At 38.9% G+C, this 14,951-nt stretch overlaps 1 protein-coding gene and 1 long non-coding RNA gene across 51 annotated transcripts in view; one reads left to right on the forward strand and one right to left on the reverse strand.

Moving 5' to 3' along the window:
* TCF4 (transcription factor 4) overlaps nucleotides 1-14,951 on the reverse strand; it is a 380,629-nt gene that overhangs the window by 58,982 nt on the left and 306,696 nt on the right. For all 50 annotated transcript variants that reach the window (XM_081562905.1, XM_081562908.1, XM_081562885.1 and 47 more), the window contains one exon: nucleotides 462-567. In XM_081562905.1, coding sequence (XP_081419031.1) covers nucleotides 462-567 — 106 coding nt within the window. The remainder of the gene's footprint in view (nucleotides 1-461; nucleotides 568-14,951) is intronic.
* Nucleotides 6,026-8,952, forward strand: LOC145534728 (uncharacterized). The gene is made up of 3 exons (XR_014074925.1): nucleotides 6,026-6,278; nucleotides 6,965-7,015; nucleotides 8,674-8,952. It is a non-coding gene; the product is annotated as an uncharacterized LOC145534728 (long non-coding RNA).

Genomic DNA, 14,951 nt, shown 5'->3' on the forward strand with positions numbered 1-14,951 from the left:
ATGCGATCTTAGTCAAAGGCCAAGAAGTGGTTGTAAGTGGTCAGCATTTTTGTATAGAGGTGTGTATAAGGGCAGTTTGCTCTCCACGTGTCTAAATCCACGATGCTCCAAATATATGTTGAATCAAAGCACTTCTGAACATACGTACATGCTCTTCTTGGGAAGAGATGCAGAAATGATTAGTCATGGTGGACAATCCCCCAGGAAGCATCCGTTCTAAGTAACCAAACCAGTCTAATCTTAACTCATGATGGCTCAAGAGGCTTTCATTTACAAAATATGTCTCAGTGAAGTTTTAATTTATTTATTTTTAATGAATTCAAGTCCTAAAATAGAGTGTGACCTTCCATGTTCTCTGTTGGCCTCCTATTCCATTTCTTGAGTATTACAACAGCACTTTTTTGCCCCATATATGACATAAAAGACCCATGGATCTCCCCTTGGAAGAGGCAGTGTCTTACCTTGCATGAAGAAGGAGCTAGGGAAAGTGCTGGCTGCTGGTTTCGAGGAAGGGTAGCCTGGCGAGTCCCTATTGTAGTCGGCAGTGCTGGCTGATGGAGCATAAACCTGGGGAACGAGAGCCCATTTAGTTTTGCTTGCTGCCTGCACCAAAGCATCTCAAAGTCTATGACTTTGCAAGAAGCAGACACAAAAGGCACAATTTCTACCACACCCATCTGAAATCTGATCAAACTCTAGAAACACTGCCCCACTCTCCATATAAAAAACAGAACAAAACAAAATGCTGAGTAGATTTGTGCAAACGGAAAATCATGTGTGATATTCTCCAGTTACAGGCAAGAACACTGAGAACTGCATCTGGTTGTGCGTGTGGGCTCAGTTGTGTCTGACTTTTTGCAACCCCATGGACTGTAGCCCTCCAGGCCCCACTTTCAATGGAATTTTCCAGGCAAGAATATTGGGGTGGGTTGCCATTTCCTCCTCCAGGGGATCTTCCCGACTCAGGGATCAAACACACGTCTCTTACATCTCCTGTATTAGTAAGTAGATTCTTTACCACTGAGCCACCTGGGTTTCAGATCTAGAATACCCATAGGGTTGTCCTAGGAACCTAAGCATTCCTTTTTTTTTTTAAACATAAATGGCCCATGAACATGTAAAAGGTAAAAAAAAAGACACGCTTCAAATTTCTTCTATTTGGTCTACCTTTCAATTAAAATTTAAAGACAGAGACAGAGAGACAAAAAGACAGATAAAATAAATGCACTCTCCAGACCACAGAAAGTGACAAACGTATCTTAGAATATTAAATTCCCAATGTGTTCGCTTTTTGTAGAGATGGAAGAAAAAGGCTATTAACATCCCAGATCTACACAGACCACCAAAAATCACTGGGTACACAGGAAGGGGGAGGGAAACCCTCATTTATAGTTCTTTTATCTTTGTATGTTCAATAAACTTAAAAACTGCCAAAATCTTAATTTACTTATATTCGTTTACTAATACTCATGGGAGTTGGGGAACCAGTTCTTTATAAAAATAGCTTGTGTATCTTCTTGTTTATGTTTGCTTTAAAGTAGACAGCACGGTGGAAAGGCATAAATTCATAAGGTATAGTTTAACTTTAATTGGTTTCCTCCCTTGCCTTTTCTGCTAAATATGATTTTTTTTAAATCTCTATTTTCTTTTGCTCCAAAAGTTCCTCTCTCCAGATGGTCAGAGAGACTAAAACACTGTCATCCTCTTGATGAAAATGGATCCCTTCCTGCCTCCATTTTGAAGCCGGCAGCGGCTCACAGAATTGGCAGTGAGCCTACAGTGATATTCACAGGTCACAGTAAAAGAAAGGGAAACTCACCAATAAAAAGGCAACTGCAGGGTTACCAAAAAAAATAACTCCCCCCCCTTTTTTTTCACAGCGCACATGGAATAAACACCCAAAGAAAAATTCTATAATTGCTCTCAGAACACCATGAATCACAAACTAAGCATTTAATACATGGTTTAGGGTTTCACAAAGGATAGGGCCACAGCGACAGATGTGGGAAAACACGCATACACATACATACATCACATAAATGCTACATATGCCTCACAGTGCCCTTGAAATTGAGAGATCTTGGAGACTGAACAAAACAAAAATAAACCAGAAAAACCCTGGTCCACTTTAAAAAAAAAAAAAAGATTCTTCCTAAGTCAGGGAGGAATCTGAGTCCTCTATTTTTCCTCCATTTTTCATTTTATTTTAAAATTTTAGTCATATATTAAATGTATAAACAGCTACCTGCTTCTCTAACAGGACTTACAGTAAGGGCAATCTTTTTTTCAAGTATCTGTAAAGGGACAAAGAATAAAACATAAGCCAGAAATCCCAAAGGAAATCAGTACCCTAAGTTTATCAAGCAAAACCCAGTATTTTCTTGAGGCTTATACAACTGACAAACAGTTTGGAAAACACTACTAAAGGTATTTAGAAGTCTTGAGACTAGCTAAAAAGATGAAAACAAAAATTACCTTCTTGGTAAAGGGGAAATTGACAATCAGATCATCTCATTTTAATGGCAGAATGAGCAAAATAACTATAGTAACATCTACAGACTGGCAGCGTGACAGCTCCTTGGCCAGTAAGTATTAATATGAGCTAAGTATTCTATGTATGACTTCCAAATTTCAGAAAGCAATATACTTACTATAAAATTGAAAATAAACTCTTCCATATTATTAAATCACCTTATTTAAAAAAAAAAGAATCAAAACAAATTCTTTTAGGATAATATATAACTTCAATTGCATATTCTGCTACCTTATCCTTAAACATGTACTATAATTATTGCATAAACATCATTGATGGTGTCTAACAAGATCTGCCTTTTGGATAGAATTATTTGATATATCTTTTGGGAGACAAAGACAAATCTTCAGTAATTTTGCTCATCTAAGGAGGCTACTTTGACTACGAATTATGATCAAGTGCGAAGATCTTGAGAATAAGATCATTTATCCCAAATTCAGAAATGCTGCCTGCATGAAAAAGAATATGTATGGGGTTAAAAAGTTTTTAGGACATGTTACACTATACAATTTCTATTTTTCTGGCGCTGTGGCCAAACTAAGATTCTTTAGCTAAGATGAAAGTCTTTGTTAACAAGAAATCAAACACTGTGAATAATCTTTTTTTGAAAGCAATTTCTGCATAGTTTATAAATTTTCTTTACAACTGATTAGGTACAACGTTACTCCCTTTTAATTTATATACTTCATCTTTCTCATCAAAACTTATTTTAAAGGTAAGTGCTCTATATATTTGTTTATAAAAATAAACACAACATAGAACTGTTATACTTTAAAAAAAAAAGTATTTGTGTATCTATTTGGCTGCAAAGGGTCTTAGTTGTGGCACATGGGACCTTTAGTTGTGGCATGTGGGATCTATCTAGTTTCCTGACCAAGGATCAAACCCCAGCCCCCTGCCATGGGGGTGCGGGAGTCTTGGCCACTGGACCATCAGGAAGTTTCTTATTATACTTTTTAAAAGTAGAAGGAATCAACCCCCCTCACATTTTAATCATAAGAAAATTCAATAATGGAATGGTCAAAGCCCTGCTCAAGATATTCAACCATCAATTGTCCTTTATTGTCTACTATTCAATGGCTGCCTTCTTAAAAGTGGTGGTGGAGGTATAAGATGCTATTTATGAAAACAGAGTGATGATGAGTGATTCAGTTTATCCTCAATGTTTTAATAACCTGGATCATCAGTAGGCTGCTTCATCATTTTACTTCAGTCAACTATTTTCCCAGTCTCTCAAAAGACTTGAATGTATAGGCTGCAAGAAGGTATTTAACAGAGACACTAAATTCAGTAAGGAAAGCTCACATCCACTCAACGTTAATTATTGTTATTATAGGTAAATAGAAAGATGACTTATACATTTGTTGGAGAAAATAGCTAACAGAATGATAACAAACATCCCAGATCTCTTCAAATGACTAACACCAGAGAATCAGTCCGATGGAAAATGAAATTCAAATCCCAAACTCTCGTTCAATGTGTTGAAGTAACTCTGCCAAGGAAACATGCAGAGTCTGAGGAGAAGCGAAAATCTACACTCAGTTTTCTTCTGATAAGGTGTCTTAGATCAAGGTGACTTTTGGCATTCCAGTTCCTCCCACAAGAGCAACTGAAGAAGTGTGAAATTCTGCTGCAAAATTGGAAATGGGAAAACTTGGCTCAAGTTCATAGACTACAGCAATTTGAGTGAGCTATCTGCTGAATAAAGGCTTAATGGAAAACTAATAGCCAAGTGCAGTTCATATTCAAAGTCAACACCGTTATCTTTTTTCTCTTATAACCTGAATTTACAACAAAATCACAAATACAGAAATTTCTGAGCTTAACAAAACCCCATAAACAGCATAAACTCTGAAAAAAATTAAAAAATCTAAAAGTTCTCATTTTACAGATTTAATTTGTGTTGTAATTTGAGATATACTTGAGATATACTACTATAGTATATTAACCATTCCAACAAATGCTCTGGTTATCCTTTGTGCTATCATCAAATAAATAATATAATATTCTTTTAAATAGAACCTCTGCCTACTAGAAAAGAAAAAAAGCAAGCAAACACACAAACCAACAAATAAAATGAAGGGAGCAGAATGCATATTCTACCTTTTTCCTTTGCTGCTGCTAAGTCGCTTCAGTCGTGTCCGACTCTGTGCGACCCCATAGACGGCAGCCCACCAGGCTCCCTCGTCCCTGGGATTCTCCAGGCAAGAACACTGGAGTGGGTTGCCATTTCCTTCTCCAATGCATGAAAGTGAAAAGTGAAAGTGAAGTCGCTCAGTTGTGTCCGACTCTTTGTGACCCCATGGACTGCAGCCTACCAGGCTCCTCCGTCCATGGGATTTTCCAGGCAAGAGTACTGGAGTGGGGTGCCATTGCCTTGGCACGTCAGTTTCACTTATGGAAATTTTAAAAGATAACAATGATTACCATTTGTTTAGGGCGTTTTGTGGAATGGCTTTTGTGCTGGGAGCACCATACATATTATTTCTAATTTTCATAATAATCATATAAGATGGACATTATTAATAGTGTCATTGCTACTTCATATGACTAAAGAATGGTAGACAGGTCAAGTGTCCTGGTCCAGGCAGGCTGGGTCGCATAACTGCCCATTTCAGTATTTATGAGCTAGGCAACCTTGGAACTGTTACTTTACTCTCTGGTCTTCAGATTCCTACCCATAAAAAGGGAATAACAGTGCCTGCTATGCCAGATTCTTGAGAGAATTAAATGGCATCGTGTATATAAAAGCAACTAGAATAATACCTGGCACCTAAAAAACATGGAGAAAAAATCAGATTAATAGCATTAATGTGCTATTTTTTAAAAATTATCTGGACAAAAGTGACTCAGAAATGTTAAGCCACTTTTCCATGTTAAAAAATTGCCAAGTGGTAAAGATTCAAACTAATCATCAAAGCCTATGTTCTTTTCATTAAAAAACAATTTCTTGATCTTAAGAGGCAAAAAAGAAAGGATATTGTTAGCTATCAACACAAGGCAATACTTTAGCCATGATTTATAGAAATAATTCTTGTGGGGTTTAATAACTGCCTTTTAAGAAAAGAAAACTTGATAAGGCATGTTGACAGTGAAACCAGTATGCGTCAGTTACTTTTTTCCCAAAGTGGGAAGCTGAACTCTGAAGGGGATAAAGAGAGGTGGTTGTAGATCATGTATCATGAGGTGCATAACCGAGTGGGGCTGAGTGGCAGCCACTAGGGTGCAGACTAGACCTTGGCCTCTCTGTGATCAGCAAGTACCATCTGAATGATTTCCAAAGAGAACCAGTGAGAACAATTGAAACACTGTAACTGAGACTTTTTCGATCCTTAAAGAGAGTTACTGTGTGCTCCATGATGAGTAGAAAACAGCAAGGCACAATTATGTCTCAGATGCCCAAGTGCTAAGGGAGGCTGACTTAGCAGCTCAGACCTTAGGAGGTTTCACAAATATTCTAAACTGTGACAGTTAGACAATAGAATGCCAAGAGTTGGTGGTACGCCACTGATGCTCACACATCTACGCGCGTACACTGATGCTGACCAGCACCTCATGGGGAACAGTACCTGTAGGAGATCAGCTCACTGCTCAGGAAACTGACCGGAATGGACCTCAACTCTTACAATATTGTTGGAAGGACACAGGTGACAGTAAGAGGAAAGAACAGCTTGGGGCAGTGATATCTCGACATTCATAAGAACTAAAATGGACACTGTAATTGTTCTATGGGACAAAGTTAAAGGTATACTGCTGGCTAATCCATAAAGCAACGAAAAGATGTACTTAGAAGAGATGGTTTCCAGACAGCAGAAAAACCCATTTGGCAGAGTAGTAGAAATTACTCTGGAATCAGACCAACGAGGCTCAAATTCCAGCTCTCAGAAGTAGTTGTGAGGACAAAACAAACCTCTTTCTCTCTCAGAGGCTCCGTTTGCTCATTTGTCAATTGCTTCACGATCAAATGTCAAATGGGGCTATTCTGCTGTGTGGATTACAGAGTACGTATGTCGAGCATAACTCCTCTCTTGTAGGAGCACAATAAATGGTATTATTATTTATGTCCAACAAAATGCAAATAAGAGTTTAGAGTAATGTTTAACATGCCCAGAATGGTGCTTCCCAATACAGTGTCCATGAGTCCTATGTGGTTATTTGAATTAAGCTTAATTAAAATTAAATAAAATGAAATATTCAGTCCCGCAGTCACACTAGCCACATTTCAAGTACTCAATAGCAAACTGTGGCCACTGGCGACCATACCGGACATCACAATGTGGAACTTTTCTCACTATGGCAAAAAGTTTTATTGGGAGCACTGATTTAGGGTAATGGCTGTCCCCAAGGAGACCTACTGAGACCTGTATGAAACCCTGTTAGAGCAGCCATCACAATAATGCAGCTTATTTAAGACTTGCTGTTGCCTTTCAGCTGCCAAAGCAAGAATTCTTCTGGTGGACGAGGGGGAGAGGCAGATTCCAGGTATCCTAGCACCTAGTGAACAACCAGTGTTTAATAAATGTTGATTTTATTGGATGGTAGAACATTTAGGTGTCCATTTTACTTACTATTTTTAGAGTCCCTTGACTATTACATACTTCTTAAAGCCCTTTTTGTAACCACCTGCCCAAATTCCTGCAAGCAGGACTGTAAAGTAGAACCCCAGGGAAGAACGGCTCCTGTGATCTCCAGATCTCTGGATGTGTAGGAAACAACAGTAAGAAAATCTTATACGGCAATTTTGTCCTTGGCCCCTAGTTAGTCTTTGGCAAAAGAACTGTAATTAGGCACGGTGTGATAACTTTGAGACAATAAATGGTGAACAGATTTTTAACTTTTTCTGATCATGAGTTTTCACATTACATATTGGTACCTGGATCCCTTGATTCCACTATTTTTATTACTCTTTCTTTCATAATGTTTTATATCAATTTTTTTTTAGATGTTCTTTTCTCTTTTCAGGAAATTTCTCCACATGGTGTCCTCTCTTCTGCCTCTTGGCATCACATTTTTTAAAGTTGAAATCGGTTCAACCACATTTTATAAACGGGCAAACGGCAGACATTAATAAGGACCTATCCGAGGGCCTTTAACACAGCTCAGGCCTCCTGAATTCTCGTTTTATCCTCTTGGCACTTTCCTTCCTAAAGTCTTTTTTAACTTTATAACTTAAATATTCGAATGGGTAGCAAAATGGCATAAAAGGTTAGTAAGTAGATGAAAGTAACGGAGTTGAGTAAGTTATCATAAGGCTTAACGGCAGCGAATAATGCTCAAGAGCATGAAAAAGAAGGTAATAAACAACCCAACGTTGCAAAGAAAAACAAAAGCCAACTACAGAAATATAAATTATTCATCTTATATATTCTCAGTACATACTAACAAGTCAAGCAATATTTACTAGTGGAAAAAGATCCTACTTTATTTCCAAGTGATGGTTAAAAGCCCACTTGATTATCACATACAGGAAATATGTTTAGCGATAACACATAAATGTTGCAGTATATTGACAAATAGATGGATATATAATTGTAGATGAAAAAATTTCAGAGATGTAATCTGTTGACATTGTGAAGTTTTTATTTCCATCTCAATTACCTGAAGCTTTTACAGGAATTAAACAAATAGTTCTAAGTGCCCTAAAGTAACTCTCAGTAAGAAAGGAAAGTTTTACTCTTCAAACTATAGTGATATTCTGAAAAAAAAAAAATCCCCAATTACCTAAACGTGTAAAACGTCCCATTCATGTATATGATATTCCTATTTCATTTCCTTAACAAGCAATGATCTGTATTCACTCCACCACAATGTATCACAAAAATGAGAAAAAGAACATGTATATGAACCCCCTGAAAGAAATTCCTGGACTATGTAATATATTTAGAACACAAGTCATTTTGGCATACATCCAAATGCTCTATCACAAATACCACGTCTAACATTTTTTTTTTACCCTTCTGAATATCAGCTGAGTTTTGGTTATCTGTTCATGAGTATATTAAGTGAAGCTAAATTCTACAAATGAATTACAGCCAAGACTTTTATCCTTTTCAGCCACCAAATATCTTTTCTCTGTGTTAACAAGTAGTAAGACTGTAAGAATTTTAATTCCCTTCTCTATCAAATTGTGTAACCCCAAGAAATCAAAAGAAAGCAACCACAAGGAAAAGCAGAGATATGAGTGATTCACAAGGGGTCAGAAGCAGAGAAGCACGCAGGGATGGGGAGACTGCAGCCCGTCCACTTTCAGCACATGCACCTGCAGCAGGCTCAACAATGACAGCAAAAGAGTGAGCTGGGCCATCATTAAGTGTGCAAAGCACCCCAGGAGCTACAAACCCCCTGACATTGCTTATGGCCAGAGACTCTACCTGTTCTTTCCTTTTCTCAAATAAAAAAGCAACACATTTTAAAATAAAGGTAGTTACAGTCTATTTTTCAAATCTCTAAATTTCAATCTACTAAACAAGAGTCTGTATAGCTTAAAAATTTACAAGGGAGGAAAAAACTGTGCTTCAACTAAAAATAAGGAAAAACCAAGACAGAATCACTAATAATTATATAGCAATATTATTGTGATTTAATCTACATAGTGTCCTGTTATTTTTACAAGCATTTTGCAAGTAATAGTCTGTTGTCATTGTAAACTTGAGGCAGAAAAACGTGAAGATAGGTATGATTAGGCTCACTCTGTTGTATCACAGATGTTTCATACATGTGATACTGAAATACAGATATAGAACATTTGAGATTTTAAGCTGTCTTCATGTATTATCATGCAATCTCAGTGACATATGCAGGGAGTTAAACACTAAAAAAAAGAAACAATTTGTTATGGTATTACAACTTAACACTCTGTGTGTATGTTCAGTCACTCAGCTGTGTCCAACTCTATGTGACCCCATGGACTAGAGCCCACCAAGCTCCTCTGTCCATGGAATTTTCCAGGCAAGAATACTGGAGTATGTTGCTGCTATTTCCTACTCCAGGAGACCCTGTCAACCCAGGGATCAAACCTAAGACTCTTGTGTCTCCTGCACTGGCAGGCAGATTCTTGACCACCAGCGCCACCTGGGAAGCCCATAACAGTCAACAGAACTGGAAAAAGACCTACTCCCAAGGCTTGCCAGTCCCAAGCTCCTGTGACTGTTGGCATGACAAAATGATGACAGTGATTAAAAAAAAAAAAAACAGAAGGGTGAGATGGGGTGGGAGGCAGGAGGGAGGTTCAAGACAGAGGGGACACATGTATACCTATGACTGATTCATGCTACTGAATGGCAGAAGCCATCACAAGAGTATAAAGCAATTCTCCTCCAATTAAAAAGAACCCCCCTTTGCAAAAAAAAGCTAACACTTTACTTAGGCTATGCCAGACACTATTCCAGCAAAACTACATAAATTCATTTTGTCTCGAAACTAACCCTATTGTTTTATTATCATCCCGATTTTACACAGAAGGAATCTGGAGGCAGAGACATATTAAATAACTTGTCCAAGTCACACAACTAGTTAAGTGGGAAATGGAGATTCCAAATCATGTCATCTTGTTTGGGCGTCTGAGCTTTAATAAGATCTCCAATCGCTAAGGGGCTTCTCTCCAGGGTCTTCATAGATTCCTGCCAAAACCCACATTTGTAGAACTCTGGGTCCCATTTACATACTCCCAGGCCATCGGGCAGACGAGGGGCTCAGAATGCTGTTTTGGCCAAACAGAAGAACGCACGGCGACCTCAGACAGTGGAGCACAAAGACGGTTCCTGTGCACTGGACCGAGGAGGGCTTTTCATCTGTCTTCCAGATCTGAAGCTGAGCAGGACCCATTACTTCAGTTTATCAGGGCTAAAAACAGAGGCAAGTAACCTGCTGAGAGTGACACTGGTGTTTAGTGGTGACTTAAAACCAACACTAAACTGATGAAAAAAAATCACCACACTATTACTTAAAAGCATTCACATGAAGCGTGACTACAGTCCTATCGATGTGCACCAGCCTCTGGCTCCAAATATTTCTTTTTATTTTTACACCTGCATTGCTCTTGGCACTGATGGAGCAGACACTGAAAGTTTGCTATTAGTTTCAACCTGGTGTATCACGGGAATGCCCACTGCCAGCATTCTGAGTACCTTAGCCCTCGCCGAGAAGGTCTTAAACTGATAAATTACACCTGGCTGAAGATCTCTTGAAATACTTAATTGCATAAAAATTTGGTCCATGTGAAACCTGGCTTAGTTCTGGTTATACTCCTATGTTACGTATTCACAGGGGAACCCGCTTCCTCACTAGACTCAGGATCGGCACAGACAAAAAGACTGGATATTAAGCCCATCACAACTCTTTAAAATGTTCTGAACACCTAGTTGTTTTCAAGTGTTTATTTATTCACTGTTCATTAGTAATTACAGGTTATGTTAAGAAGAATGTGATTTATTATTTCTGTCAATTATTATTATTATTTGTGAAAGTGCATGAAAGTCACTCAGTCATGTCCCACTCTTTGCGACCCCATGGACTATACAGTCCATGGAATTCTCTAGGCCAGAATGCTGGAGTGGGTAGCCTTTCCCAGCAGATCTTCCCAACCCAGGAATTGAACCGGGGTCTCCTGCATGGCAGGTAGATTCTTTACCAACTGACCTATGAGGGAAGCCCATTATTATTATAGATTATTATTTGTAGTTATCTTCAATCATAAGCAGATTTAGCTAATTTATTTTATCTATCTACAGCTGTCACATCAAATTTGTGACTATCAATTTTTTCTAATGGATCAGCTCCCATCTCAATATTATGTTTTCCTCTTTTACTACCAGCTATTTGCTTTTTTTTTTTAAGATGACAACTACAGGGTCATGTGTCCCCCAGTGGCTCAGATGGTAAAGAATCTGCCTGCAATGCAGGAGACCTGGGTTTGATCCTTGGGTCAGGAAGATCCCCTGGAGAAGGGAATGGCAACCCACTCCAGTATGCTTGCGTGGAGAATCCCATGGACAGACGGCTACAGTCCATGGGGTCACAAGAGTCGACACGACTGAGCGACTAAACACCAACACAGGGTCATGAAGAGGTGTTGCAACATCAAAACAGTGTTGGTTACATCTGCCAATAAATAGCTTTGTGACCTCTGATGACACAAATTCATCAGCTGAATGAAGATGGCGTGTTTTCAGGGTGAAAAAACATTATACAATTCGACAATAAACAGGAAACTTAATTTTCAGGTTCCAAAGTTGATTATTGCTGTTTCTTCTACACTGAAGGCGAGGAAGGCCTGCTGAGGGTAGTCCATCACAGAAACAGTGAAGTTTAAAAAAGTATTAGGAGAGCGACGTTAAGTCAGAAAGATGAACATTGTACATTAATGCATGTGTATGGAATCTAGGAGGATGGTATTGCCGAACCTATTTGCAGAGTATCAGTGGAGATGCAGACATAGAGAACAGACTTATGGACACAGGAGGGGAAGGAGAGGGTGGGACAAATTGAGAGAATAGCATGAAAACATATGTGTTACCGTATGTAAAATAGATAGCAAGTGGTGTGACACACAGAGCTCAACCCAGTGCTCTGTGACGACCGAGGGGTTAGGATGGGGTGGGAGGGGTTTCAGGAAGGAGGGGGCATATGTACGTCAGCCTATGGTTGATTCGTGCTGGTGCATGGCCTACACAATACCCTAAAGCAATTAGTCTCCAGGTAAAAAAAAAGGTTATGAAAAAAATGTGCAGATATGTGTGTATGTGTGTGTGTGTGGGGGGGGGGAGGGGGTACCAGCCACAGAATAGGCCCCAGTAGTTACTAAATGCCCACATGAACGAATGAATGCATCACATACAAGATACAAGTCAAACTGAGAATAATATCATAACGCAGAGAAAGATAAACATTCATTGGTTCTGCCAAAATAGATTTTAGTACATTTCACTTCTCAGTGTTTTAGAGCTGAGTTGACTTCTGAAAATGGAGGCAATTACCTATAATAAGCCATATTTAAGGGTTCTAAGAGGTCCATTTCCCACCCTTCCCTCTTTGAACCTAAGGCCATAGGTTGATGCCTGAAGCTGAGAGCTCACATCCTTCACTGGATGTTAATAGGTGTGTTTTTAAAAAAGGAATCTAAGCTCAAATAAGTCTGGTCACTATTGGCGTAAACAAATTAATACCACTGCAATGGGCTTTAGTCAAATGTGCAAAGCTATAAGAGATACAAGTCTACTTTCCTAGAAATAATTCCATGTCACAAATCCACTTTTCAACACACCTCCAATCATCCCCCATCGTGGGAAATGTTTTTATAGTCTGTTAGCAGTTATTACAGGGCTTCCCTCATGGTGGTGGTGTATAGCTTAGCAATAAAGAATCCGCCTGCAATGTGGGAGACACAGGAGACCCGCGTTTGATCCCTGCATAGGGAAGATCCCCTGGAGAAGGGCACGGCAGCCCACTCCAGTATTCTTGCCTGGAGAATCTCATGGACAGAGGAGCCTGGCTCACTTTGATGTGATGAGCTCTCTAATCCTTTCCCAACAATCAGTTTTTAAGAGAGAGGAGAGTGGAGAGGGGATGAGGGAACAGAGAGGGCGCTAGAAGAAGGAAAAGAAGCACCGGAGAAAAACGCTGACTTTACAGCCTGCCCTTACACAATAAAGGTCACTATAAATGGCAAATTATAAAGATCACTTAATGGCAATAAATGTGCCATCTCTAATCCTCCAATCCCAGTATCTTTAGGGCTGTGTTTGTACAGCTCAGAGGGCCCAAGGGCCATCATTCCTAAGTATACACGCCTTCCCAGAAGCACGAGGGACTGGGAAGAAAGCTGTGTCAGACAAAAGCAGAAAGACACACTTTCAAGAGCAGAGACCCAAACAAGAAGGAAAAGATGGTGAAGCCAAGATTCCAGCAGATATTCCGACAAGATGAAATTTCAAAAAAACACTATTCACGAAACTTCTCTGACCTTGAACTTAATTGTATGAAAGGAAACTTGGTGAAATTCTATGCTTAATCATCATAAAAGTTTCGTATTTTCAAGGTATTTTAAATTACAAAGATTTTCTGCATCCATTACATTATTTAATAATCACTCTGAGATTATCTGCCCAAGTGGTCAACCATCTCAATGCCTTTTTACGTTAGGAGACAGAAGCTGGGAGGGCGACTTCCCTTCCCAGAAGTCACATGAGTCTAGGACGGCAGAAAAAGGTTACAACCTAGGTCTTTTTGTTGTTGCTGTTCATATACTAACTCTTGAAAATAAAAAAAGTTTATTTTACTGAAGTAGAGTTGATTTACAATGTTGTAAATTTCTGCTGTACAGCAAAGTGATTCAGTTACAAATATGTATCAGTTCAGTTCAGTCACTTAGTCGTATCTTCGCGACCCCACGGTTCTTCGCGACCCTACGGACTGCAGCATTTTCTTTTTCATATTCTTTCCCATTACGGTTTATCACAGTATATTAACTATAGTTCCCTATGCTATACAGTAGGACTCTGTTGTTTAACCTAGGTTTTTCACTGCAAATTCCAGGTCAGAGTTGTTAGTACTTCATCAGAATATCCTTCCAACCTGGAGGGGTGGGATGGGGTGGGAGAAGTGAGGGGGATTCAGGAGGAAGGGGACATATGTATACCTGTGGCTGATTCATGCTGATGTATGGCAGAAGCCAACAAAATATTGTAAAGCAATTATACTCCAGTAAAAAAAATAATATCCTTCCAAACCACCTATGGTCTAAAGAATGTGGAGATCAATTTTTCATATTGGTAGATATCTACTGATGTTGAGTAGAGTTAAAGATGAAATCTAGACTGGGCTTTAAAACAGCATACTTAATGCTGGTGCTTCCAACAGATGCCTTCATCCTTGGCTTATGAAGAGCATTGTTAACGAACAGTGAGTTTCCAGTCTGGTGAAGTTCTGAACAGAAATCATCGGCACGGTACACTGTAAAACTACCACCCCATCCATCCTCCCTTTCACAAAGCTGAAAAAAGGACGAATGATCTTTTTTTCCTGTCAAAACATATGGTCCTAAGTACTTTCAACTAAAAACAAAAGCATGACATAATTACCAAATGCATGACTCTGTGGCACAGATTGAAATGAGAAAAAAAAAAGTATGCAAATTGTCAACCTCTCTGTCCAATCAGCCACCTCTCTATACTATTCCTTCAGATTCCTGCCCTTCCCCATACCCAAGGCGAACGTTCAGGTAAAATCAACCAGCAATATTTCACTGACTTAACTCACAGCAGAGCTTCTAGATGCTTTGGTACATATAAATAATAAATAAATAAAACAGGAGGTCAGAATTTTCATCAGAAGCTGACTGAGAGATTTCAGACATATAACAATCAACTAGAAAGTGTATGAAAGTGAGCTTAGTTTAACACAAAATGTTTATGCAAAAGAA

Source organism: Giraffa tippelskirchi, chromosome 14 (assembly GCF_054371585.1).
Source record: "Giraffa tippelskirchi isolate mGirTip1 chromosome 14, T2T-mGirTip1v1.2.pri, whole genome shotgun sequence".
Lineage (NCBI taxonomy): Eukaryota > Metazoa > Chordata > Mammalia > Artiodactyla > Giraffidae > Giraffa > Giraffa tippelskirchi.